The sequence below is a fragment of the Gasterosteus aculeatus genome, chromosome 2, assembly GCF_964276395.1.
Source record: "Gasterosteus aculeatus chromosome 2, fGasAcu3.hap1.1, whole genome shotgun sequence".
Classification (NCBI taxonomy): domain Eukaryota; kingdom Metazoa; phylum Chordata; class Actinopteri; order Perciformes; family Gasterosteidae; genus Gasterosteus; species Gasterosteus aculeatus.
This window is the reverse complement of record NC_135689.1, coordinates 4,365,329-4,391,608: the sequence shown is the minus strand read 5'-3', so window position 1 is coordinate 4,391,608 and position 26,280 is coordinate 4,365,329. Positions and strand designations below refer to the sequence as shown.

The 26,280-nt window shown below is 44.7% G+C and overlaps 3 protein-coding genes across 5 annotated transcripts in view; 2 read left to right on the top strand and 1 right to left on the bottom strand.

Annotated features, from left to right (window-relative positions):
* The first annotated feature begins 2,212 nt into the window (after positions 1-2,212).
* On the top strand, positions 2,213-11,405 carry gls2a (glutaminase 2a (liver, mitochondrial)). 3 transcript variants are annotated; one of them, XM_040194042.2, is made up of 18 exons: positions 2,213-2,556; positions 3,764-3,851; positions 4,860-4,981; positions 6,339-6,468; positions 6,544-6,623; positions 6,728-6,891; positions 7,287-7,345; positions 8,457-8,489; positions 8,585-8,643; positions 8,711-8,777; positions 8,853-8,903; positions 8,988-9,164; positions 9,252-9,383; positions 9,456-9,548; positions 9,675-9,736; positions 10,061-10,137; positions 10,244-10,307; positions 10,407-11,405. In XM_040194042.2, exons 1-18 carry the CDS (start codon positions 2,345-2,347, stop codon positions 10,558-10,560), a joined length of 1,824 nt encoding a protein of 607 aa, XP_040049976.2. In that variant the 5' UTR covers positions 2,213-2,344; the 3' UTR covers positions 10,561-11,405. The 3 variants fall into 3 exon arrangements, with proteins under 3 accessions (XP_040049976.2, XP_077943099.1, XP_040049978.2); XM_078086973.1 differs by lacking the exons at positions 2,213-2,556; positions 3,764-3,851 and adding an exon at positions 3,927-4,054; XM_040194044.2 differs by lacking the exons at positions 2,213-2,556; positions 3,764-3,851 and adding an exon at positions 4,490-4,647.
* spryd4 (SPRY domain containing 4) lies at positions 11,401-13,367 on the bottom strand. The gene is made up of 2 exons (XM_040194047.2): positions 13,100-13,367; positions 11,401-12,293 (listed from the first exon to the last, which is right to left on the bottom strand). The coding sequence occupies exons 1-2, from the start codon at positions 13,230-13,232 to the stop codon at positions 11,752-11,754; spliced, it is 675 nt and encodes a 224-aa protein (XP_040049981.1). The 5' UTR covers positions 13,233-13,367; the 3' UTR covers positions 11,401-11,751.
* A 1,558-nt stretch (positions 13,368-14,925) lies between these two features.
* LOC120829556 (acid-sensing ion channel 1) overlaps positions 14,926-26,280 on the top strand; it is a 31,351-nt gene continuing 19,996 nt past the window's right edge. The window contains exons 1-2 of the mRNA XM_040193766.2: positions 14,926-16,931; positions 20,423-20,618. Of these exons, the coding sequence (XP_040049700.1) occupies positions 16,570-16,931; positions 20,423-20,618 (558 nt within the window). The 5' untranslated portion in view covers positions 14,926-16,569. The remainder of the gene's footprint in view (positions 16,932-20,422; positions 20,619-26,280) is intronic.

Genomic DNA, 26,280 nt, shown 5'->3' with positions numbered 1-26,280 from the left:
ATCTTGTGGGGCCCATTATTGTCCTGATCGATGGATGGATGGATAAATCCAGATCGACCGATGGATGGATGATAGATGGATAGATGGACTGAAATGCTTCACACCTTCTCTTTCTCACTATCAGTGTGTGTGTGTGAGAGAGGAGATATTGGAATGTCTCCCTCTCAACATGGGTGGCACAGGGATAATGGCCCTTACGCTTTTATCTGAGACAAGCATCTAACGCTGCATTTAATCTCCCCGTGTTTCTAATAAGGATCTTAGTTTCACAATAAACTGTTCTTATTTCATGCTTGTTACCAAATCATCCGCATTTTACTTTGTATTGGGTTATTGGGCTCAACAGAGCCTGGAACTCGATTCAATTAAGGTGTTTTATTCACATTGCCTGTGGTAAATTAACATTCAGTCCAAGGTGTGTGGTAGTTTCCAGGCCCACGGGGGGTTTTGGGTGATTTGGAGAAGTAAGCATTGCTTCTATATGAGAATGGCAGCGTCAATCGTTTGATGTGGATAAATAATGTATCATGCTGCTTTAAATTGCTTTAGAACCAATACATATCTCTTACAATGATTATTCTAAAACATTTTCAAGAATAAACTTTTAAATAGTTAAACAGTTGATAAAAAAGTGTTTTTATCGGATCAATCTAAATGCACATCTGCTACACCTTTTCCCTCGTAAAGAGCCTAAAACTCTCCGTCCAAAGTGATCTCTGAGCCGGGGGCTTTGCCCGGACCTCCAGATTACTGAGCTTGAATCAAAGCACCAGACCCGGTATGTTTCTTTTCCTGTGTGAGGTGGAGGGGGGGGAAGAGGTTAAGTTTGTGCAGGCTTGGTGAGTGCAGCGAGGGGGGCTTTCTCACACAAGATGGAGGATGAAGGGACAAAGGTGGCATTCATTGGCCCAGGAATGGAAAACATTTTCGTCTGAAAACAGAGAAGCTGCAACTGGCGGAGGTAGTAGCGCGGAGAGGCCACGGGTGAGCATGCACCCCTTTGGAGAAGTCACCCGCCTAGAAACGCAGAGGGCACCCCCAGAACCCAGCGGGGGCCTTGTTTATTCGGTAATGGAGATAACACCATGTCACCCCCTGGAACCTGATTGGGTATTAATACTGCTCAGTCTGCAAACACCAGACTGGTGGAATGGAGTGGGCGGGGCCATCACCTGGAGCGTTGATCTCCTGATTGATTGAAGTTGCCTTTGTTAAAGCCACCTTAAAAAGAGGAGGAGGAGGAGGAGGAGGAATAAATAGTTGAATAAGACAAATAGCAAAAGATTCCCGTTTGCAATTGAAGAGTGTGTTCTAAAAAAAACTCCACTGTCTCACCGGGGAGCCGCGGACATCAAAGACAGGAAGCCGGGGCTCAATCTCAAGAGGTCACATGTTGCACAATGGATTGTGTTTGAGGCACCAAGAAACCTGCCAAAACAAACCTACGGAGAGGAAGGATCTCAGACGCACGGCCGCGGTGTGTCCCATCAACCGAGCCGGGAGTCAGAGAACAGAGACCGGCCTGAGCGCAGTGTCCTGGAGTGAGAGCGCCACCTAGAGGAGGAGAGCACACGGAGGTTTCAGTCTGTCAGTATGGGCAGTAGAAATCATTCTCTAAGGCCTGACCCTGATTTATTTACATGACAGCAACATATATTCATGACAGTTAGTGTTAAGATGAAATAACTAATCACAGAATAAATATAACTTTTCTCAAAGAGCGCAAACTGACAAAGTAATTGTCACATCGGTAGGAGCACCAATTTAGATATACAATTATAAACACAACATTATTATTACTGTCACATTATTATTTCCACCAGCATCATTTTCATTTTAACGACCACCGTCATTGTAATTGTTAACGACAGTAGAATTAGTTCTGCTACAATAAAAGCTTTGTGAAGCTACAATTAACAACAGTTAATTGATATAAAAAGCATGCAATTATGCAATAATTATAAGTCAAGGCTGTGAATGGTTTTATTTCAAGTTAAATAAACTAGTTAGCTGGGACACATCCACGGACAGTTAATGTTCAATTCCTGCGATAGAATAAAGCTTATTTGTGCATGGAGCTCTCTGCAGCTTTCCCTTTTAACCAAAAAAATCAGAGACCAAACCATGTTGGAATATGACCTGGTTGATAATAATCAGCAGTCTGACCAGTGGCTGCAGGTTATGACCCCACCGTCTGAACCAACGGGTCACAGACCCGCCCCCGAGCCGCAGCCTGTCCTCGTGCTCTTTACTCAACGAGCAGCTGTTGTCGGGCATCGGTCACAACTCTTCGCCGCCAGCGGATACACGTCCGCCTCCCTCGAACTATTACACTTCGCTCACGATGCACTGCCTGAAGGGTCTGAGGACCACCAACCCGGGGATCTTGCAGCTCTTTAAAAACGCAGGACTCTCCGCCAGAGTTGGAGCCGACGGCAGCTCGTTGAGCAGGACGCAGCAACCTGCGTCGCTCCCCTGCTGGGCGGCAGCATCACCGCGCACCCACCGGGCCCTGCACCGGCACAGGGGCCCGGATGTGGACGAAGGACACCCCAAGTAGGTCCACGACTCTAGACGAATAAATCGCCATTAATTGAGTTACCCGGAAAAATCGTGAGCTCGGAGGGTTTGTAAAGTTACTACAGCAACTAGTTAGAATGTAGCTACTATGATGTCATTTGTAATGCATTACAAGTAGGCGGAAAAACTCGATTCTGATTGGTCCATTAAGACTTTCTATGGTCTCTTTATTTTTTTGGTGGGGCGATTAACGATCCCTCCGCGCATCCTCTTGCGTGTGTGTGTCGGTTAATCAAGCAAACGTTATAATTAGACATAAACACGCCAGCCAGCACACCTGAAGCTCCCTTATCAGATTGTATTTTATAATTCACACAGAAACTAAAGCCTGAAAAAAGTTTCCTTATCTTGTCTTGTCTGTGCCACAGGTTAATGACAAGACGCTTGGCTAACTCCGCGCCCTGACATAAAATAGTCCGATCTCAGTGCTGCCTGAATCTTGAATCTTATGAATCTTAATTTCTACTCTTTGGGTTTAGTTTTTTCTAAGCAAACAATATTTAAATGATGGTACACGTGGGGAGCGTCATGTGCTCAAACGTCAGTCCGTTTAAATTTCTGTTAATAATTGTTGGGCAAATGAAGGCTGACCTTTCCATTTGCTTCTAGTCTTAATGCTAAGCTAACCATATTTTAACTCAATAAACATTTTTTTAACATATTTAATTAACATTTTTAATTTCATCATCGACTCTTCGCAAGAAAGCAAACATGCATTCCCCTTACAGAAGCAAAAGTACACACATAGGGCGCATATACTGGCAGTTGGCATGTGGGTAGTTAATTCTACATTTTACTTTTTATATTCAATCGTCAACTCTTGATATCATGAAACAACACATAAAATATAGGTGTCTACTATTTCAATGTATGCGATTGTTACCAATATAGGTATTTAAGACCTAAACATTAAAGGGGTCATCGAGAAAAAAGTACATACAGTATAGTACATTTTACAGTATATTTTTTTGTATATTATTATTTTATAAAGTCATCAGCTTTTCTTAGACATAAACTATACGTGGAGAACTAGGTCAATAGCTAGATGTTTGCCAGTATTTTCATTACTGGATGTGTTATTGACACAAACTTGAAATACCGCTCATTGTTTTGAATTGATACATTGGAGCCGTTCCAACGTCAAAGTTAAAAACATTGTGTGTCTTGTCGACCTTCTTGACAGGAGCAGGTTGATGTCCAGTATGGAGGACCTACTTTTTTACACCATCACCGAAGGCAAAGAGATGATCCCCCTGTCCCAGTTCATCTCTGTGAGGCAACAGCACGCTGACATTTCCTCTGTCACGCCCTGACTTTCCATCAAATATCTGCACAAACACGCTGTGCCCTGCAGCGGTGTTGTATTTCAGTAAAGCACCTTTGACTTTGGTTAAATAAACCTTGGAGGCCGATATAGGAGCACACAACATGAACCCCGGGCATCTCCAGCTGAATGCAGGGTCAAGTTTAAAAGGTGTTTGGTAACTTTCTCACATAATAGGACTAAATATAGTAGGTGTGACACTGAGGTAATCATCATGGGGGAACAGTGATGACAATGTCGTTAGACAAGAGGCATTGGCTTTATTCCTCGGAACTTTAAGACTGACGTAGATTTTAAGGCGCATGTCTCCACATACAAAGGCCCACAGAGGAAAACAAACACACACATTGCTGAAGAGATGTCATGCTTCTGTGAACGTGTGCTACAGTGATATAGTACATATCCCAGAAGATCAACAGGACGTCTGGCGTGTTTTGGAGCTCTTTGATAACTAACAAGTTATTGCAAATCCGCACAGCCTCATTTAGCTTCATGTGGCGCGACCTTTAAGACAGTCAATATGAAAAAAAAGCAGACATCTGGCAACCTGCGTGTCTATGGCAACTGAGTCATTTTTAAATAGGGGCACGCATTTAGGAGTAGCGACGTGTGTCAACACAAGTGGCTCCACGTGGGGCCACGGATGACTTGATGTGTGTGAAGAGAGGACATAAATGTTTCAGTATCAACGCACGGAGATAATTGCTTCAGACATCCATCCTAACAAATCACCTGGACTCATAGTGAGCCTACAATTTTTATTTATTTAAAAATATATTTTTTAAATGTAAATGTGTTAGCCAATTAGCGTTTTTTTTTTAGACCATTAAACTATTTTTAACTATTTTTTTCAATTGATTTACTGTAGAGCTTTTTGTCCTGCTCTAAATTTCAGAACGACTTGATTATTGATTTGCTAAAAAAAAAAAAACACCTCTTCCACCTTCCCCTCCAGGCTTTGAGAAAAACAGGTCTGTTGACGTCGGACCCTCGGCTACGTGACTGTGTCCGTCAGATGCGACAATCGTCCCGTGACTCCGTGGGGCCGGCCATGATGGACCAGAAGCTCTTCAGAAGGTGAGAAAAATAAACAACGTTTATTTATGGAGACATACTAACGCACACAGCTATTCGACCTTTACCCGTACGTGAGAAGCAGACAGAACACCCCTGTTTTAAATCCCTGTGTTGCTTCTTCGTGACTTGTTAAGAAACGACAACGTGCTTGGTTAGGAAGCCTCTCTCACGCGTTTTTGTTGTTAAGCGAAGGAGTAACAGGAGGCGCAGTCGGTGGCTATTTGAGTCCAAGAGACTGACAGAGACATGCGTTTTATGGCTAACAGCTGCTAACCAAATTCTCGTGCCCACATGTCAGCCAAAGCGGTAGAGCGTGCACGAGGACTCTCGTACTGATTAAAGGCCATCAGTATGGTGGAGCTCCAGGCTGTTGCGTCACCTTGCTAGAACTCAAAAGATCTGTACGCTCCATGCAAGCGGCTTCATCCGGAGGTGTAATTCACCTCGCCTGGTAAACTCAATTGGCCGTGTTCATCCGTCTCGGCTTGTTTTCTTTGATTTGGGACGTTATCCTTTGCTTAATAGCACGTAAGAGCTCACCGTGCTTCTAGAAAAAGAGAGAGCTGTCTTCTAATATTTTCTTTGTTGAAACCCACGTGAATAATGCAGGGCCTCTCCGCTCTCTCCACGGTGGGACCGCCTGGGATCGGAGAGGATAATTTAGTTCATGCCGGCTGTGACGGAACACACACAACTTTCCCTGAGAGCTTCCACCGTCGTCGACGCGTTTATAGCAATGAAAATTGATAATAACTGTTGCGATCTGCCTGCAGATGTGTTGGTTTAATTGGGCATCCATTGGTCTGCAGCAGGCCGTTTTTTATTCAGTGCAATGTGAAATAAATAAAGATGAAAGCCCAGTGAGCGGTCGAACCGCTCAATTACATGGAAATTGATGGGAGGTTTGGTTGCATATGCACAAGGTATAAAGCGTTTATCAAGTGGAACCCCTCTCAGTGCCTGAAGCCATGTTGTTTGAGTCAAAGAAGATACACGTTTTTGACTGAATTCCAGCAAATAAAGGGAAGTGTAAATACTTACTAGCCTCTAGCTATCGTTACTAAAGAGAGCTTGACTTACGAAAATGACGGGGAAAATCCCCTCCCCCATGTTTTTTCACTTTCCTCTATTGATTACTGGACATGCAGAGGTCAACGTACACCATACAGTTGTCATGGCACCCAAACATTTTAGTAGAAGTTAGTTTGAATGAAACAGTACCACCAGGCAACACTGCACCAAAAACCAGATCAAATGTTCCCAATGTCTCCGATTTGGCAGCAGAAATCCTAAAGGCTGACATCTCAAAGCCTGGGGCGATAAAAAAGAAAATGATCTGCATGGTGTCCCGTTGCAGGTGTGCTGGCAACAACATCATGCTGCTGACGAAGGCCTTCAGGAAGAAGTTAATCATTCCAAACTTCGAAGAGATGACCCAGAACATCGACAAGATGTACGACAGCGCGCAGCAGCAGGAGTCCGGACAAGTACGTCGCCGATTAACGCGCCCACCAATCTGTGGTCTCGCTCGTTCATTATGGTAACACGTGTCTCCGCGGCAGGTGGCCAACTACATTCCCCAGCTGGCCAAGTTCAGCCCCGACCTGTGGGGAGTGTCTCTGTGCACTATCGACGGACAGAGGTACGGTTCCGTCTTCACCCGAACGAGTGTGTCCATCTTGAAATCATCCACCGCGTGTATTCCCCTCACTCACAACTCCTCCATCACATCCTGATGTAACGCAGACACTCTGTGGGTGACACCAAGGTTCCCTTCTGTCTGCAGTCGTGCGTGAAGCCTCTGGAGTACGCCGTCGCTGTGCACGAGTGCGGCAGTGAGCACGTTCACCGCTTTGTGGGCAAAGAGCCCAGCGGGTTCAAGTTCAACAAACTGTCACTGAATGACGAAGGTGAGCCGCGGCCTCAGTCGAGACTCCGGACATCCCGCTCCGCACGACAACCCGCTCTGAGGTTCATGGCGAGAACGCATGTGATTCATTCGGAGCCATTTTGTAAATGAGAAATCTCTGCAGCTCTCGGCCAGTAATTTCTATGCAGGTTTATTTGTCCGAAAAGCAAACAACAAGCCTTCATTTTATTGGAAAAACAGAAATTGTGGCTCCCCTCCGGAGCCATTCGCTATTACAAACTCCCCTCTGAAGCGGACGCAGCGCACTCGTGGTGTGCAGTTTATTAGCGGATGTCATTAAGTTCCTCAGTTGAAATATCGCCTCTAAATCTCAGCGGTTTGTTGCTCTGGTGGTTCGGGGGCAAATGAGTGATAACGTGCTGTTTTCCTGTGCAGATAAACCACACAACCCGATGGTGAATGCCGGAGCTATCGTCATCAGCTCTTTAATCAAGGTAAAACAACGGCATTTAGGCTACAGATACATTGACGGGACAGTGGATGCAGAGGTTCAACAACAGAAAAAGTTCTACACAACGCAGTTGGACGTCATTAATGACGACGTCAGGGTGAAACCACAGGAGTCGAATCTCAGGCAGCGCGCGTCTATTAAAGCACAGGCCGTGTGTTATTCCCCTTCAATTGTTCCTCCTGGCGTTCTGCTGCAGCCCCTCACTGGCCGTAAAACGTAATGATGAAAACGACAAGTCATCAGACAGTTTCTATGTTCCAGCAATAAAATAGGTCAGTGAATGACGCCCTCAATCTTTTTTTAACTGCTCTTTGGAAGCTACTGAGTAAAGAGAAGTTCAGGTTGGAGCCCGACTCACAGATGTATTTGAAATTTGCTGACAGAAGAATTATTCTGAAACGCGACACTGCCGCTATTTGCAAACGGTGAAACGTGTGAGGCTTCCTGCGTCTGAAACCCGTGCCCATTAAGGCTCTGCTAGAAGGAGTTACAGTTCACCAAGAAGCCAGTTTCTCCAAATCTGACGGCCTCGGTGACGTAGTTCTCCATCTAATGGTTCCATTGGCTGGTAACGTGTTGCGACTGACTACACGGACTTTGGCCTCGTTTAGAGATTCTCTGACCGCTTTGGGAAAAGACACTATGGACCTTTAATCATGCGTTGGTCAGGTTCAGGAAGGCACACTGTTGGTTGGGCTGACACGTGGGGCGTGTGTGTGCCTCGGGCCAATTGCAGCCCCCAGAACAGAAGGTGTGTTACCCCCCCCATTGCTCGTGTGTGTGTTTGCAGAGGGGTTGAAAAGTGTGTTTCTATATTTGGGTCAGGGTTGTACGCAATGAGGAGGTTGCACACTTGAAAGCTTGGATAGAACGAAGCTGATAAAAGCTGTTATTGACATTCTTCAGTGTTGATGACCCAGCGGGAGCAGCTGTACCTGCCATCTGGTCAAATTATACCAATATGGTTTGTTAAGAAAAAGAAAATTGCAGGATTGGATCTCAACTCACAGTAATATTTGATATCATTGTTGACACTTAATATGAATGGGACAAGGTTTCTTTACAACTTGGTTATAATCGCTCTCTGTTGACAGCCAGATTCAAACAAGGCGGAGAGATTTGACCATGTGAGTAAAAGCTTTTCATTTTCAAACCACTTCCTCGTTCCGCAAACTTGTTTTATACTACTAGTCAACCGTTTGTGAATATGATTTTGATGCAGGTGATGGAGTACTTGAAAAGGTTGTCTGGCGACGAATACGTGGGCTTTAGCAATGCGACGTGAGTACTGCAGAGCATCACCGTCCTGCGTCTCTTGGAATTACTTTCTAAAGTCGTCTTGTTGCAGTTTCCAGTCGGAGAGGGAGACCGGTGACAGGAACTACGCTATTGGTTATTACCTCAAAGAGAAAAAAGTGAGTTTTTTATGTCAAATTAACAATCACCTAAATTCCTAAATATGTGCTGACTCTTGATTATAATCCTCGTAGTGCTTTCCTGACAATGCAGATATGACAGGAGCCCTTGACTTCTACTTCCAGGTAAAACTCTTTGACTTTCAGGGAAAGATGTAAAGCAGAAATGTGTTTTTACCAAGTCGATATTCCTTTATTACGCTTTTCCAGTTGTGCTCCATCGAGGTGACGTGTGAGTCGGGAAGCGTCATGGCGGCCACGCTGGCCAACGGGGGCATTTGTCCAATCACAGGCGAGCGCGTGCTGAGCTCTGAGGCCGTCCGCAACACCCTGAGCCTCATGCATTCCTGCGGCATGTACGACTTCTCTGGACAGTTCGCCTTCCACGTGAGTCCCCCTTTGTGATTGCAGGATTAGTGCTTCTGCTCCTGTTGATTCCACGGTTAGACCTGTTTGTTTGCACCTGTTGTTCAGGTGGGCCTGCCGGCTAAATCTGGCGTTTCGGGTGCAGTTCTGCTGGTCGTCCCCAACGTCATGGGCATGATGTGTTGGTCTCCGCCGTTAGATCGGCTTGGAAACAGCGTCCGCGGCATTCACTTCTGTCAGGTAGGCCGCCGCCGGCGGTGCTTTTCATTCGTCTTTTTCTTGTAACGCGTGAATCAACCTTCGATTCCCCAGGACCTGTTATCTCATTTCAACTTCCACAATTACGACAACTTGAGACACTTCACCAAGAAACACGACCCGAGGAGACGCTCAGATGAAGAACCCGTAAGTTCCGTCCTAACGCGTGAAGTCCGTCCTGCGTGGGGTCATGGGGAACGTCCGTCGCATTGCATCATCCTTTGTGTGTAATACGTTTAACAGAGAATAGTTGTTTGCCTTGTCGTCCATCAGAACAAGTCGGTGGTTAACCTGATGTTCGCAGCCTACAGTGGTGACATCTCGGCTCTGAGGAGGTGAGTTAAATCAGGATAATATCACCAAATGCTTAAAACTAAATGAAGGATGTTAATATTACATGTTAAGCAGCGACATTTACGGGTCGGGAGAATTGTCGAGCTGCCTTCCGCTGCTTCCAGTCTCGATGCTAAGCTAAACCGTCTCCTGGCTTTAGCGTCACATCCAGCACACAGGCGGGATGAGCTGCAAGAAAGCTAACAAGCAACTGTCTCTGCTTTTTAAAACACGTCTGTGTTCATATTAACAAGTTCTCGTCTAGTTTCTGACAGTTCGCCGCCACTCGCTTCGACCTGCGCACGTGTCCTTTATCATCGCTGCAGGTTCGCGCTTTCAGCCGTGAACATGGAGCAGAGAGACTACGACTCTCGTACGCCGCTCCACGTCGCCGCCTCAGAAGGTGACACGTCATCCTCAATTGATTCGCTCTACTTTGGGAAAGTCAAGATATTTTTAAAAAGAATAAATGAAATATGGCCTTGGGGTTACTCACATTTGTCTCTCAGGACACGCGGAAGCCGTAATCTTCCTGACTGAAGTGTGCAAAGTGAATCCGGACATGAAAGACAGGTGTGGATTTCCAGGTTGAAAATTGTATTGTTTGATTAAAAAAAGGTGGATCAATATGTCCGATACGCATGTGACACACTGCATTGTGTTTTCTATCAGATGGGGGAACACACCTCTGGATGACGCCATGCAGTTTGGACACGATGTCGTTGTTTCAGTCCTGCAAGAGTACCAGCGCGAGTACAGCGAGCGCGAGGCAGCGCGTGTCACCGAGGAACAGAAGCAGCTGGACACGCTGAAGAGTGTCGTCTAAACCACGAGGGACCAGACGGGTTTGTGATGGAAATAAACGTATTTTACGATGAGAGGACCGAAAGGACACGTGACCTGATAAATGATTACGCTTATTTTTGATATGGTAATATATGTTATGTTTGTTTGACTTTCCAGTGTAGGGTTAAGTACCTCTGATGTATTCCAGTAGACTGGAGACATTATTCAATAGTATCAACTAAAGCACGATATAATTTATCTGGTTTATGGAGAGAGAAAAAAAACATACATTTAAGCCATTATTGTGTTTGTATGTATTTATGCGCCCTCGGTTTATGATATGAAATGCCACTGTGATGTAAATATAGAATATATTGAGCCTTGTTGTTAAAATATGGAAATGTTTTGCTTAATCAATACTTCATTTAATCAGGGGGAATTTGCACCCCCTGTATAAATATTCCAAAAGCTGCATCATTGATTAATCTGACTCAACAGCAGGTGAGTTGCACTTATGACGGTAACAGGGGAGGACTGGTTCAGTGTTCACTGCCGATACCTTGTGTTGATGTGGTTGTTTTTATTGCTCACTTTTGTATCACAGAGACATCTCGGTCTCTGGCGCTCGGAACAGTGCACATCTGGGTTATTGTAAATGTGTGCAAATGAGGGTTGTAAACTAGACACACCCATGTGATTGAAGTGAAACTTTGATTAAGCTTAATTGTAAAGTGTTTAAAATATGTATTATTTTGTCTCAAAAGAAAGTATTTTATTTTGTTTATCTCAGCGAAAGGTGTTGAAATGATTCCCCAACAGTAATTAAGTCACTGTAAATATGTATCATTCTGGTGTAAACAAAAGATAAACATAAGAGCGGTTTGAGTTTTGAGTTATTTTATCAAACGATATACAGAGTTCATGAGACTGAAACAGCTTGACAACTGATACCAGAACGCAGCGTAAAACATCCTTTAACAATACTAGCTGTTCATGTCAGTCAGCCTGAGGTAATGGACACGATCACACAAAGCTTCTGTGAAGTGATCGCATGAACTTGGAGGACACACACAAAGTATGAACTTGCATTGTTAAGAGTCATAATTATGAACCAACTGAACCGGGTCAAAATGAACCTCTACTGTATCTGGCTGCAAATGACTCCCACGTGATATCGCTCCCTTTCAGTCCCACGAGAATCACAATCGTCCCCATCGCAGTTCCTCCCGCTTCACTTCAGGCCTGCGGGCTCCTGCAGACCCGAGTGCGTGAGCAGCTCCCCGTCCCAGAGCCCAAATGCGGGGCAGAGGGGAGTCTTGAACTTGGCCCTGATGGTCTGAATGATTGTGTGCTTTTCGATGTCCATCAGCTCCAGGAGGCCCGCGTCGTAGTCGAGCAGGATGCCCACGCGCTCCGGCTTGCCCACCAGCGCCACGGGAACCATCTTGTTGCCGGTCATGGCGAACCACTTGCGCTTGGCGTAGCCGAATACCCAGGAGGCGCCGCTGGAGCCCACGCAGTCGTCCCTGGACATCAGCACCTCGGCCACGCCCAGGCGAAACTCTTCGGACTTTTTGACCGTCACCTCCCAGTAGTGACGCCCGCTGCTGATCTCCTCATCGGCGAACACGACGGCCCAGTCCCGGAAGCGCTCCGGGTTGTCTTGAACGTGGCTGGGGTGCAGGCCCAGCATGCGGTAGATGACGCCCGTGTTTTTCTTGTAGAGGTCCAGGCTGCTGTGGGCCGTCCGCTCGTCGAGCCGGAACTGAAGATCTACAGGGAATTAGGATTTTAAAAAATGCTTCCATGATTAGTTCCAGTTTGAGATTTAATGAAAGCATCATTGATCTTGTCATTAGCATATATTAAATATTGTGTTATGCTTGAGATACTTGGGGTATATTTTGCTTGACTGGACACTTGACAGTGAAGATACAGACAGGAAGCAGGAGATGGAAGCAGGCAGATTGAGCAGTAGACAAATAAATAGGAAGTGTAACAGCAGACTGGAGAGAACATGTAACGTTATGTGTGTAATTGGATAACCTGTGGTAAAGACTCTGTAGGAAGTAACTATGCAATCTTCTCGTTCGCACTGGTCTAAAAGGCAGTTTTTGCCCACTTTTAAAACTATGTACCTCCTAACTCTTGAACAAGGTAGAAAAATCAAAGTTGTCTGTTTTAAAAAAAACACTGTCCTTCGGAGGAAAATAATTTAGCTCAACGTCTTTACCGAATTCCTCAACTTTCGTTTGCTTATTTGTAGTCTCACTTAAAGTTATACAATCTGTGTGACGAATCAGGCGACCGAGGCAGAAAACAGCTGCTGCCGGTAAGTAAACAACAACAGCGCAGCGGAGGTTCCAAAACACGCAGGGTTAGATAACACCGTCAAAGGTTAACGTGACTTCAATAAACACTTCATGTTGTTTGTTGTGACAGGAATGAGCGTTTATAACACAAACATTAACGTTAGTCATCTGCTGTCAGTAGTTGCGCTTTGCATGCTGGGACACTGACCTCTGGGTAAACAAACGTTAATTATTTGATTTAACTTTTACGAAAAACAATTGACTCACAGTTTCCCGTCGAGGCGGAGACGTAGCATCTCCTCCCCGGCGGACCGACCGCCTGCCCGCATGTGACCGGCAGGGAGGAGACAGTTCGCCCGGCCAGTCGAAACAGACGAGACGCTCTGACGGGCGCCGCCATGTTTGTTTTAGTGGTGCAGCTCGCTCGCGCGTTCAGGTCTCTTGCCGCGCTCACGATGCAGCGGCGGCGCGCTCTGTCGCCCCCTGCAGGCCCGGAGAGGAACACCCAGACAGCAGGGCCCAATCATTTAAAACACTATGGATACAAGTTGAGGGGAAAACACAGCAAATATGTCGATATTTAGTAATTTATCCATCAAATATTACCTTGTGTCATTCACCATTTTTTGGTGAAAGTAAAAACATTATTTAGAATTTCCTCACATCTTATGAGGGAGCCTGGACTGTCAAATCAGAGAGTAAAATGTATTACATAAATACCCATAATCATCCTGTTTTTTGGCGTTATCAGATGACGAGACATGTGGCAGTGACACATTCTCACAACTGAGAAGCTAAAGGCCAGTTGTGTCATTTTTGCTCACAACGGCTTGATAACAGTCTCCAGCAAACAGTTCTTAAAGTGTAAATCTCAAAGGATTTAAGTAAAACATATGTCTGTTTACTCAATTCCATGATATTAAATTGTTTTGTATGTGAGGGATAGAAAGGTATTTCTCAAATAAAGTTTCCACCGACACCCAGTTTGCAATACTGCAAATAGAAAAATTGTGCTACATTTTCCTCAGTAGGCCATATATGCTCAATCACCATCGTGCTGGTACCATCACCGATAGAGGGTGATTTAATATCAACATATTAACATTTATCTCAATGACACTCAAGATTGACACTCTTTGGTTTAATAAGGCAATGGAAATTCTGCTATGATGATTTGAATGGGAATATGCCTCCTACTCCTATTCTGAGACTCCAGGCAAAAAAGAAACAGAAAGTACACAAGAAAAAGACAAATCAATATGCAGATATCCCAAACAGCAGTGCAACAGCTATTTAGAATATTTATCAAGCACTACAGACGTCGAGGTTATCTGAGTTTGGCGTAAACTCTTCATAATAAATCTCAAATCAACAATCACAGAGGAGCTGTAATCAAATCGGCACCTTTCAGATTATGCTCCAAAAAAGCCAATTTGTAGAGTAGACGCCTGTCAGTAATTGCTTAGTCACAGAAGAAATGGGGGATGTGACTCCGTCCGTTACACGGCTACGCTTCTCTGCCGGTGGTGGTTGCTACTAGCAACAGCATATTGAACTGAAACCAACTGGTGGCAGAACAAACACATTATTCCTTCCGTGAAACCTTATTGGACGATTAATATGGAATCGTAAACCTGTAAAGTCTCAACAATTTATGTCTCAATGGGTTTAAATGCTGTTTTGAATTTCTCTCCACACAGAATCCTTTATTCATTTAGTTGACCTGTTAAATTCAGACATTGAGGGTGATTATTTTAACTATACTCCTAGGTTGCTGAAAGCCCCCCATTCCTAGAAGAAATGTGACTTTAGTTAGTTCATTTTTCAACGTGTATTCTCTGCATTTGGGTCTAAACAAAGAGCTATAGGTACAAGCTTCAAACTGCTGTAATACTCAAATATTTTGGATTCAATGACAAAAAGTATATTTTAGCTTCTGCAATGTTATTACAGCTGCTTGTTTCTTCACAGCCGTGCTTGAGATCGTATCACTTACTCAGGTAAAAGATCACCTGCAGGTAAAAGTACAGAGTCAACGACTCGGTCGAAGTCACATGTTAAAAAAAATACAGAAAAGTGTCAAATATCAAAGATAAGAATCTTTTATTTCATGCTAATGCATTTAAAGCGGGAGATGCATCTTTCATGACCTGTAATAAATATTTTGTTATTTTAACACAGCTTGATTCAACCTCGTTGCTTCAGTATCCAATAATAAAATAATAAAATAATACCGGCAAGCGAAGTAAGCTGAGATGTTGTTTGATAACAATGATTATGATGATAACCATTGAAGAAAAATGCTATAAATCTAATCTTGGGGGCGGACTTTGAAAGACCTCTGAAGAGCTTCAGATCTTCTTTTATCTAAATGTCGAGGTACTTTGCTCTGCGATCGCGTCGAATCGTTTGTCCTATTTATTGTCCATTTGCTGGAGGGGAGCTCTCCCTCCATCTCTCATCGTTGGCATATGTGGACACAGTCTGTTTGCTCCGAGTTGCCAGATTTGTCTTGGTCCACTGGTCTCAGTACGGCCTCAGTGGCCGAGATGGTCAGCTGTATGCAGTTAAAGGGACAATCCCCATGTTCTACACACAAAGTTCAGTCCAATTGTCCTAAAAGCAGCTTGTTCAACCAATGTCCCGTGCAGTGGAACTCTTCATGTTTTGGTTCTTCAGCTGTTACGAATTTCTAAACGACAGATTGCTTCGAGGAACAGATGTTGGGCCTAATGCCTTTTTGTTGGAAGAAGTCATGAGCTCGCTTCATATGAAGTCAGGACATCTGGGGCCTCTGCAGATTGGATTTTTCTCTTTTTACCTTTAATGCGTCTCTCATGACCCCGTGAGTTTTATGGAAGTGTGATATTAAATTGCTAAAATGTTGCTCAAACCCCCCCCCCCCCCCCCTCCCCTCCGCCCTCCTCCTCCCCCGTCTCTCTCCCCCCATCTCTCCCTCTCTCTCTTTACTCGAGCTGCGGTTAGGATGTGAAACTACAGTAACTCACAGGTGGACAGCATCGCGTCAGCCCGCCCTCCTCTCCTCCTCTCCTCCTCTCCTCCTCCTCTCCTCTGATCTCCTCCTCCGTCCGCTGCCGGGGAATCGGACACAAGCACGAGGAAAAAGCTCACGACTCCCCACCGACCGGAATAACCGACGGAGAAAAGCGAAAATCCCCCCTGACTTGAGCTGGAAATCCGCAGATGTGAAAGGCCGTGCGTAAAGGGCAGCCGCAGAGGAACTCTTAATAAATGTGCCAGGAAGGATCCTTCCTCTCTTCGGTGTCCCGGTTCCCTGTTGTTGGCGTGCAGCGATGATGCGCGCTTCACTGGACCCGAGCAGCGGAGGAAACACTTTGCCTCTCAGCTTTGTTGCGTCCCGGTGAGAAACCTGCGAAGCGCCGCCGTCATCTCCGTGCTGACATTTGGCTCACGCGTGCCTTTCAGCCGTGAAATGTCTCACTTTCGCTCGCAATTGTAGCCCGTTTGACTTTTTTTTTTTTTTTTTTAAAGAGTGGCCGGTGATCAAAATGTTTCTCCATCTGGCCGCATGAGGGATGGCGGCCACAGCGCGCCAGGTCCCACGGTGCTTATCTTCACGCTCACACGCGTTCGGGTGGACGATGAGCGCTTCTGCCACAGGTGAATGAACATCGGCTCAGGTTCTCTCAACAGCGAGCGTTTTTGAAGCCGTTCGTTTCTTCTGACATTCGGACCGAGCTCGTTGCACGGGGACCATGGATCTCAAAGTAGAAACCGAAGAGATGGACGCGAGTCAACCTCCGCCCGTAGAAGTTTTTGCGCACAGCTCGACTCTGCACGGAATCTCTCACATTTTCACGTACGAGCGGTTCTGCGTCAAACGCTGCTTGTGGGTCGTGTGCTTCTTGGGCTCCCTGACCTTCTTGCTGTTCCTGTGCGTGGACCGGATCCACTTCTACTTCGAGTACCCGCACGTCACCAAACTGGACGAGGTCACGACCCCGATCATGACGTTCCCCGCGGTCACCTTTTGCAACCTGAACGCGTTTCGGTTCAGCCGCGTGACGCGCAATGACCTGTACCACGCGGGGGAGCTGCTGGCCCTGCTCAACCAGAGGTACGACCACTCCAAACACAGGTGTACAAACTTCAGGTACATTTACTGCACTTCTACTGCAGTGCCGCTCAGAGGGGACGAGTCGGAGTCTTCTATTAAAGTTACTCTATACCCTAAACTTTGCACATGAAGAGTTAGACACGAAACCCACAAGGTTCTTTTTTTAAAATACTGCTACAAATTATTTCTGCTAAATTCTGTGGTGAAATGCTGCATACACATTACTGCATAAGTACTACTATCCACACTCATAGGGGACACTTTTCTGCATTTTGATCATTTTTACACTTTTAAATGAATCCAGGGGATTTAATCGTAAAGGACTTTTGTCAAAGTGTTAAAGCTACGCAGGGTGACTTTTTTTGTTATATTTGTTTAAATTGTCAGCAAATCAAATTATCTGACAAAAACAAAAAAAACAGTCGCCCCCTTCTGCCCATTAGAGAAATTGCACTTCCGAAATATCATTCTCGTGTAATGATAATAAATTAACCTTGAGCCTTCTTGTGGCTTTAATTGGAATCAAGTTTTTTTTTGGGGGGGGGGTTTATTTAAATTTAGCGTACTAATGCTGGTTTCTCAAATGTTACCTTCCCAAGCTATAAGTAATCTGAATGCTCCAATAATTTCTACCTTGTTGAGTCATCCAGTGCTTTTTTCAGGCTTGAATTAACTGAGGCGTTTTAATCAGAGAGCAGCAGCTGTAGTGTCGCTGATGCTGAAGGCTCTGGGTGACGGAGCTGGCAAACACTCGTACCATATGCACACGGGGAAGACGGTTAGGTGTTTTTAGCCACATTTAGTGACCAGTGTCTGTTATCTGAGTTGTCGAGAACAACAAAATAAGGGAAAGGCTGAGTTGACTTGAACCTTTGACGGGCCGCCAATTAAAGACATCACGGTGGGAGCACAAGTCCCCTGATGGCTTCGCTTTTATGTGGATATGCAGCCAACTTCTGTCCTAAATCTTTTATGAAGATCCCAGCATGAACACTAAAATTAGCTCCTTTTTTTTCTGTGACGCCGGTGTCACCGATGATCAACACGTTCCATCTGGATTTTTTAAGTAGATTTCATTTAATGAATGAATCTCATAGCGTTTTCAGGCAGCAGGTCACAAGACAAACTCTGCAGGGTTTGAGAACCAAGGCATAAATGGGGCAGAGGTTCCTTCTCCACTACATCCACTCTAAAGAAGGTCTAGTGCTCATTATCGTGCCTCTCTTGGCAAAGCATAGAGGTGGCGCGACAGCACACTTAGCCGTTATACCCTCAGATATGAAAGTGCTTGTGGCATATAATCCATTTAAGGCTGTTCTTCGCCCACTTACCATGTTTGGAGTCATCGGTCTGGGAAATGTCTTGTGGCATGATATTCAAGCCGCACACATCCTGGGGTGTGATCCCGGCGGCTCGGCCTCATGGGACTTTATCTCATAAGTGCCTTCTTGGCGTGTTTGTCCGCCAGACAAACAGTGGGCGAGCGAGTGGTTGAGTTCTCTTTCAATCAAACCAAAACATTTCACTGCTCTTCCATAACAAGTGTTGATTTAATATTTGTCACAAATAGACACCATGAACTAATTCCTAAACTTGAATGAGGATATTTATTATTGATTTGATGGTTGAACAAGTTACATTCTCTTCTTTCCCCAAAAACATATTGAATCAAGTAATAATTATGATCACATTCATGTGAGAACATTTCATTTGAGGCAGCGTTCTGGGGGAAAAAAAATCTACGCAACCTGCTCTTCGGTGAGTCCATTAACATGGTGACATTTTTAATAATAGCCCAATGGGGGATCACAGCGAGTGTAGAGGCTGGGTGCATTCACAGCAATTCTGCTCCCTTTTGATAAGAGGCAGCTCGGTCAGATTTCTGTGAGCTCCATTAAATGAAAGGAAATTTCCTAGTGGCACCGATAACTCTCGGTGTGATGTGGGCTGTCTGGCTCCACACCCTTTTATTCCTAATGTAGTTTAAAAAAAGACTAGAGCTGGTGATGCAGACAAAAGGGAATATACAGGAGTGTAACCAAATACCAAGCTATCAGTAATATGATAGCTGTTACTATGCAAGGAACACATTGGGAACGTAAAAGCAGTTCTAAAGGTTTTTAATATCTGTTGCATATTCAACATTAAAATATTGAGGTGTTCGGGTTGTATTTCCTGAACTTACAGTAACAGTCACACCATGTTCTCAAAGAATAAGCTTGAAACAATGAAATAAAGCATGTGCTTTATCAATATTGATCACTAATGATACTTTAAAGCGTCTCACAAACATGATCGTCAGTTTACCGCCATGCTAGCTCTGCTAACATGAGGTGATGATAACACGAGACTGTGCTAATATGATACTATGCTAAAATCAAACTATGCTAACATCAGACTATGTTAACATGAGGCAACGCCAACATGAGGCTATGCTAACATGATACTATGCTAACATCAGACTATGTTAACATGAGACTATGCAAACATGAGGCAATGCCAACATGAAGCTATGCTAACATAATACTATGCTAACATCAGACTATGTTAACATGAGACTATGCAAACATGAGACTATGTTAACATGAGGCAACGCCAACATGAGGCTATGCTAACATGATACTATGCTAACATCAGACTATGTTAACATGAGACTATGCAAACATGAGACTATGTTAACATGAGGCAATGCCAACATGAAGCTATGCTAACATAACGCTATGCTAACATGAGACTATGTTAACAAGAATCTATGCTAACATGAGACTATGCTAACATGAGACTATGCTAACATGAGCCCATGCTTAATAATAAAATAAATAAATAAATGCTATGCATGTTTAGGAGATGTTATGTTCAGTCTCAGTTAGCGTGTCAGCATGCCAACATAATATATATCTATAGCACTTTTATTCTATATTTTTAATAACCATGTATCAGATGACAACATGAAAATGATGTGATAGGCTAATGCGAAAAAGAGCCAACTTAGTGATACATTTACAGACTTAAAAGAAAGAGAAATAGTGAACACAGACTCTGTTTAGTTAGACTCGCTTTGAAGTTTCAGAATTTCTCATTGTCAACTCCAATAAACATGAACACATTTTTCTTTTAGTTTGAATCCAGTTAAGTAAGTGTAGCCTGACGCTGCTGCAGTGAATGGATGGCGATCTTCATGGCCCGTACAGCTCTTGTCTGAACTTTATTATGTGCTGTACAATAAAGCGTTACACTCGGATAGGGCCATTGGTTCAGAGCCAGAAAATACCCCACAAACCATCTATATATTTTCACTGTCTTCTGTCACTTGTGATTCATTCTGGTATCTTTTAGGTTTAGTTCAGAGGGGGAAAGGTAGAGTCTCATAAACCTTCCTGAAGTGTGCGAATATATGAAGTCCACTCAGTCACACCCAGCTTCATGAAATCACCACTCAAAATGACTGAAATACTTCTCTGACCCCTCTGTGCGTCCGCCGGTCCTTCCAGGTACGAGATCAGGGACATACATCTTGTGGAGGAGAGTGTCCTGGAGAGCCTGAAGGTCAAAGCCGATTTTCACAACTTCAAGCCGCGGCCCTTCAACATGCGGGAATTCTACGACCGGACCGGCCACGACATCAACGACATGCTGCTGGCCTGCCACTTTCACGGCACGGAGTGCCGAGCGGAGGACTTCAAAGTGGTGAGCTGCCGAAACGAGCTGATCCCATCTTGATTAAAAGACGAGTGTAGTATTTAACTAACATTTTAATGTTTCAAACCTGCTGTAGAGGACAACTGTAATGACACTGCAGCTATTGTGCACGTTTCTCCCATTATCCAAAGAGCGTGAATCTCCCCTTTTGACATGTTTGAAGAAGTGGCACACGAGCTTCTGACTTTTGGGTGGCGTTTCCCATAGCAACAGTTGACCGACATTCGAGAGCAGCAGTGAGGAGCACGTCATAGCCCTCTAAAGGTTACAAGCGCTCAAGAAGTCAGTAAGATAATGTATTTATTGTTTTCGCAGCTTTTTACAAATAAGAACTTGTGTGAAATGATTCACCAATTATGCAGATTTACCATATAAAGAAACCACAATGAACATGTGGGGTGTGTTTATTTTGAGGAGATCCCACAAATGCAGTCAACAAATACTTACCACCGCTGAAAATAGTTCATAATAATATAATAATAATAATAATAATAATAATTTAATTAACGTTTGTTGGTTTTTCGGCTTTTTCGTTAGTTTTTTAAGAAAAAAAAAAAAAAAAGAAGAATATCCAAAATATCACTCTTCACTTTTATCAGATGGCTCTTTTTTTTTTTCTTTGTGTGAATAGTAACGTGCACACTCAACGTATAAATCATACAGGACCATCTATTTATAGTGAGTGAAAGAATGATGAAACCCTGACGGCAGGGAGCGAACCTCTGAGCCAACTGAAGGAAAATAAATTCTTCTGGGTTAGTTTTCCTAACTGGGGAAAACCGGCTGGGATCTCGTCTGTAGATCAAAACCGTCTCTGGTGCAAATACATCACAGTCAACATGCATGTCTTTTATTCTCACATCACGTGTAAAACAATAAGTGAAATGCAGGTTCTTCTTTTTCTTGTTCTATGATGATTATCGGGTCTGCGTGTAAAGTAGGTTTTTGAATCTGTGCCGACGGGTCCTTGTTAAAATTCATGATGAAACGTTCTTTCGAGCTTTTGATTTATTCAGTTGAAGCCCCACAGCTCTAAGGAAATGTTTGTATTCCATATTTTTATCATCATATTTTTTAATTACAAAACAATGCAATGTCCTTTTTGAGGTGGAAGCCTTGTTGAGAGGAGGTGTGGAATGTGCTGGTCGAGGAACGCTCTCCCTACAGTCCACTCATGTAATGTGTAGCCGCGGGCCTGATGCTTTTTAAAGTTTACTCTGCAGCAAAACGTATCGGCTGCATCGTCGCTGCAATAAATGCTCGCTGTCGCACCCGAACACCGTTGCCAACGGTCACTGGCATCGGACGTGGTTTCTAATTTGGAGCACGCAGCAGCCTCGCTCAATCAATTGGATTAAGTTTAATGGTATTTTATCTTTGCTCAAGAAATGAGGTTGTTGATCCTCTTTTTAAATCGAAGATTACACTTTTTTCCAAACCTTTAACTGGTGCTGTATATGTATCCTGTATCTGTATATATTTTTTACTTTTATGTCATCTTGCCTTGATTCAACCAGTGGAGATGTCTTGCAAAACCACTGAAAGCCTTCATGTAGTTTGAAGTAATATTAGTCTTGATGAAGTCGGTTATTACATGGCTCGAATAGCAAGTAGCAACTCTGATGGATTTTGATTTCTTAACAACGGCTCCTCTCTGAATTTAGAATTCACTCAGTGAACTCATGCTCTCTTCTTCGATCTCTGAACGGTCAGGGTCACACTAAGGCGGCTCATTAAATTTGGGTCTCATGGACGCTGCAACAAATTGTTTTAATGCAGCTCGAAGCCACACCGCTTTACACTGTTTACACCTTTTAGGGTTTTGTATTTACTTAATTTTACTTTCTTAATAATCTGATGGAAGGAAAATAAATGCACATCCTAAAGCAATGGGAGTTTAACACTCATCTGAATCATTCCATAGATGGTCCTCAACTCGTGCTAAACTGTTTGAGTGTATGATTGTGTAAAAAAGATGCAGCGCTGAGTTTGAATCATTAAACTGAAGTGATTTGTAATTTTTTTTTTAACCACCACCACCATAAAGTATAACGCAGGTCAACCGTGGTACAAACTACTTCCTCCAAAATGACCCTTAAGTTGAATCAACACCTCACAACAACATTACGACAGTGTTTTCTTTGTTGCCGTTTTGCACCCGTTAATCGGATGCCGTCAGACTCTCCATCATCTCCCCGACTGCACCACCCGCCTACACACCTGTTCCGCTCTCCCGGGTCGCCCTGCAGCGCGTAAACCGGCTCCTTTCCCCCAGTCCGTTAGCAGTTGTCAGTGCTGCTCATGTACGCTTGCCTGCACCTTTTCCGCGGCCTCGTTCTGGTTCGCCAGTAGATTCTCGGCGGTTTGCGTCTCGCTCTACAGTCACTGGTCTCCATGAACCAATGGACGGCTCCCGTCCTTCGCGACTGCATGTGATCCTTCCAAATTCAACCTTGTGACAGTTTATTCCTCTGCTGTAAACAAGTTAATTTCCCCTCTGCGGAAGAAAAGTCAGTCAAATGTCATTTTTGTAGCATTACACCCATTTTAAAACCGCTGCAAGGAAAGCAATGCTGGTGAAATCTGTAGTTAGAACCGTGTGAGCATTTGAGTTTAGATGGGTTTCTTGGTGCCTCTTGAGCACGTACAATTCTATTGATAGACTTTTGACTTTTGACGTGTCACAGTAGGAGCAATGAATGGTGGCTGAGCTCTATTCCGCTGCCTCGGTTTGGAGGTCCTGGTTCTGGGTTTACTGGGAACGTAGATGTTCCTCCTCTATTTTATGAAAATGATGCGATCCCTGAAAGATAACGCGGCCTTGAAGGTCTTCCCCAGCCTCACAGCAAGAAGTTAAAATGTGAACAGTCCCTTGCACTGTGACCGTAGTGGTTCTGTGGCCCTTTAATGATGCAGCAGTTGTTGGCCGAGCAGAGTGCTCTTCTCCTGAACCCCCCCGAAACCATTACATCATGACTTTTCCCTGATTGGATTCGAGCACACGTTCCCAAACATTTGCTTAGTTCTGCCTCAATAATTTAACTCAGCTGTGGAATATGAAATGCACACATGTTAGCCGTGTAAATACTTGTTTGTAGAGCGTGTGCACTCAAGCATCTTATTGACCTTTCCGTGTTTCGGTCTACTTTAAGGAGGGATGGATCATTCCTCTGGGAGTAAATGTATGTAGCTCACCAGGCTTTTCTTAAACTGTCCTCCTGCTCCCGGCTCTCGGCTCTGATGGAGCGATTTCTCTTCTCTTTGAAGCGTCGAGGAAATTGCATCCGGCCAGAACGCAGTGGCAGCAGAGAGGTGTCCCCCCTTGAGAGACTTAAGGCCTTTATTTCTCCACTCTCAACTTCCCTTTGTTATCTACATCACCGCACAGCTCCACAAAACTTCCTTTGAAGACCGTCCTTTGATGCATTGCATTGTTAATCTTTTCATTGTTTCATTGCAAAGTGCTTGATGAATAAGGAAGGAGGAAGATCCCAACTGACTGTTCTCTGGGAAAAGATCAAAAGAACAAAAAAAGAGGCTGATAAGAAACTAGTTGAGGGTGCATGTGGTAAGAATATATATTCAGAACTGAATTGACAGGATCACTCCTTTAAAAAAAAAGAATAAAGACCCACCACATTATCTGGAAAACAAAAGTTATTTCCAGACGCCTGGGGAACACTGTTCCAATTGACGGCACACAGAAAGTTGACAGCTTGTTGTCGTCGCCTGTCGCAGAAGTATAAATGTACCCTGTCATTCTACTGCAGCTAATATTTCCTCCGCTGCCAAGGCGGTGTTTAATAATCCACCAGTTGGATCAGAACAGTGGCCCCAAAAGGAGCCAGAGACAATATTTGTTGGAACAGTTGAAAAAAAAAAAAAAACGTTTTTCAAATAAAAAAAAAGATTCAATATGACAGGATTCTTCTGAGATTCAAAACTTCAGTTTGACGAGAAGCAGAGTTGTCTTTCAGAGGAACGTGTTGCCTCGGACGCATCCCGGCTGTTTGGGAGGTCGCGCTTCCCCCTCGCCCGCTTGTTACCAGGCAACCGAAACCTGCATGCTGCGATGATGGTGATTAGGTTTGCAATAATTTACCGAGAAGCCTCCCGGACCACAATTTAATGCTAGAAGACATAAAAGTGAAAAAGTAAAAAACCAATCAGGCTCATGTGAAGTTATTGTTCTACCTTCACCCAGAGAAACACTTTCCGGGACGGAGAAATGGCTCCGGCAGTTATGGAAAGCACCCAGCTTCCCCCTTCTGCTCCTCAGCGGCTGCAGGGAATCGTCTCTGCTAATTGGACTCGGACGTGTAAATGTGAAGCAGATGGGAAACTGTGCTAATAAAAACCCACTCACTAGTGAACTCCAGCTAAGGGGAACGGAGCAGAGAGCCCTCCTCGTTGCTCAGATGCTCGGCCCTCTTTTATTTCTCAAACTCAGACCTATGACAGCTCCACTGGGAGGGGGGGGTAGATGTGTGTCTGCTTGTTGTGTCCTAGTGTCTCTGATCGCTGCTGTCGTGTCTCGAGGAGATGTTTTTAAGTCAAAATGTGAGACGCGCTGTACCCCGGAGGAGAGGCGAGAGACTCTGTTTAAAATCACAAAAGCGGTTGAATTTCTGCCTCCATCGAAGTGAAGGATTGGGACCAAAACGCAGGCTGCTCCCATGCCTGGTTTCCCAGTTGGACGGCTGTAAAGCTCCTTTAGCGACGGTCTTCAGCTACAAAAGCAACCCAGAGGCCGCCAATGAGCTCGGATTTCTCCGACAGCGCCGGGCCGTGTTGGGAACTGGGGGGGGGGGGGGGGGGCAGCTCTTGTTTCCCCCGCCGGCAGGAACATACTTAGGCCCGCATCCCCTCTGGGTTTGGTGGCCAGAGGCGACAGACGTGAAGTACAACCACCACCCACAGTGGCCGGCGGCGTGCGGGTCAGCACAGCTGCGCTCTGCGTCTTGGCTCTGGAACGTGTCGCATCCTCCCGCGCTGAGCCAGCAAAAGTTATGTCAGTGTTTATCCCCATTTGTCTCCCGTCTCCCCCCCCTCCCTCCTTTTGCCCTCCTTTCTGCGTCTGCATTCCTCCCTCATCTCGACCCCTGCGCAGTTCATCCCTCACATCGGCCCCTGTGGGCATGACAATCCTCATTATGTTTGCATGCCATGCTCTCTCCTCCCCCCCCCCCCCACACCACCTCACTGAGGCCCTTTTCCTTCCCTTTGTTCTCCTCGCTCCCGTGACGTCCCCCCTTTTTAACTTTCCAACGCCGGAGACAAGACTAAACAACAAACAAACAAACGAGATCCAACAAGAGGAAAGGTGGAGAAATAAGTGCACAGGGAGTGAATCTTAAACGTATTCCCACTGCGACAGACATGCAAACACACTTAGAGGATTAAATTAATATCAGTCCCAAAGTGCTGAACGAGTGGTATTTAGTGCTGACCGGACAGGTGAAAGCGCCGACCTCGTGATGGAGACTAATCCTCAGCACAGAAGTCAACTGTCAGCAGCAGGACGGCCAAACTTTGACGAGCGCATTTCAAAACCAGTCCTTCAATGCGCGTCCACCTCCCTGACATCCCCGCAGATGTTAAGCGTCACACTTAAGTTATTATATGGAAGCCTTCTTTTTGTCTTTTTTAA

Bases quoted from the DNA above. Each gene is read 5' to 3' on its own strand.
- gls2a (XM_040194042.2), top strand. From the start codon at position 2,345: ATGCACTGCCTGAAGGGTCTGAGGACCACCAACCCGGGGATCTTGCAG. The intron at 2,557-3,763 runs GTAGGTCCACGA...CCTTCTTGACAG, and splicing joins GTGGACGAAGGACACCCCAA to GAGCAGGTTGATGTCCAGTA. The intron at 10,308-10,406 runs GTGTGGATTTCC...GTTTTCTATCAG, and splicing joins AATCCGGACATGAAAGACAG to ATGGGGGAACACACCTCTGG.
- spryd4 (XM_040194047.2), bottom strand. From the start codon at position 13,232: ATGGCGGCGCCCGTCAGAGCGTCTCGTCTGTTTCGACTGGCCGGGCGA. The intron at 12,294-13,099 runs GTGAGTCAATTG...AATTCCCTGTAG, and splicing joins CTCCGCCTCGACGGGAAACT to ATCTTCAGTTCCGGCTCGAC.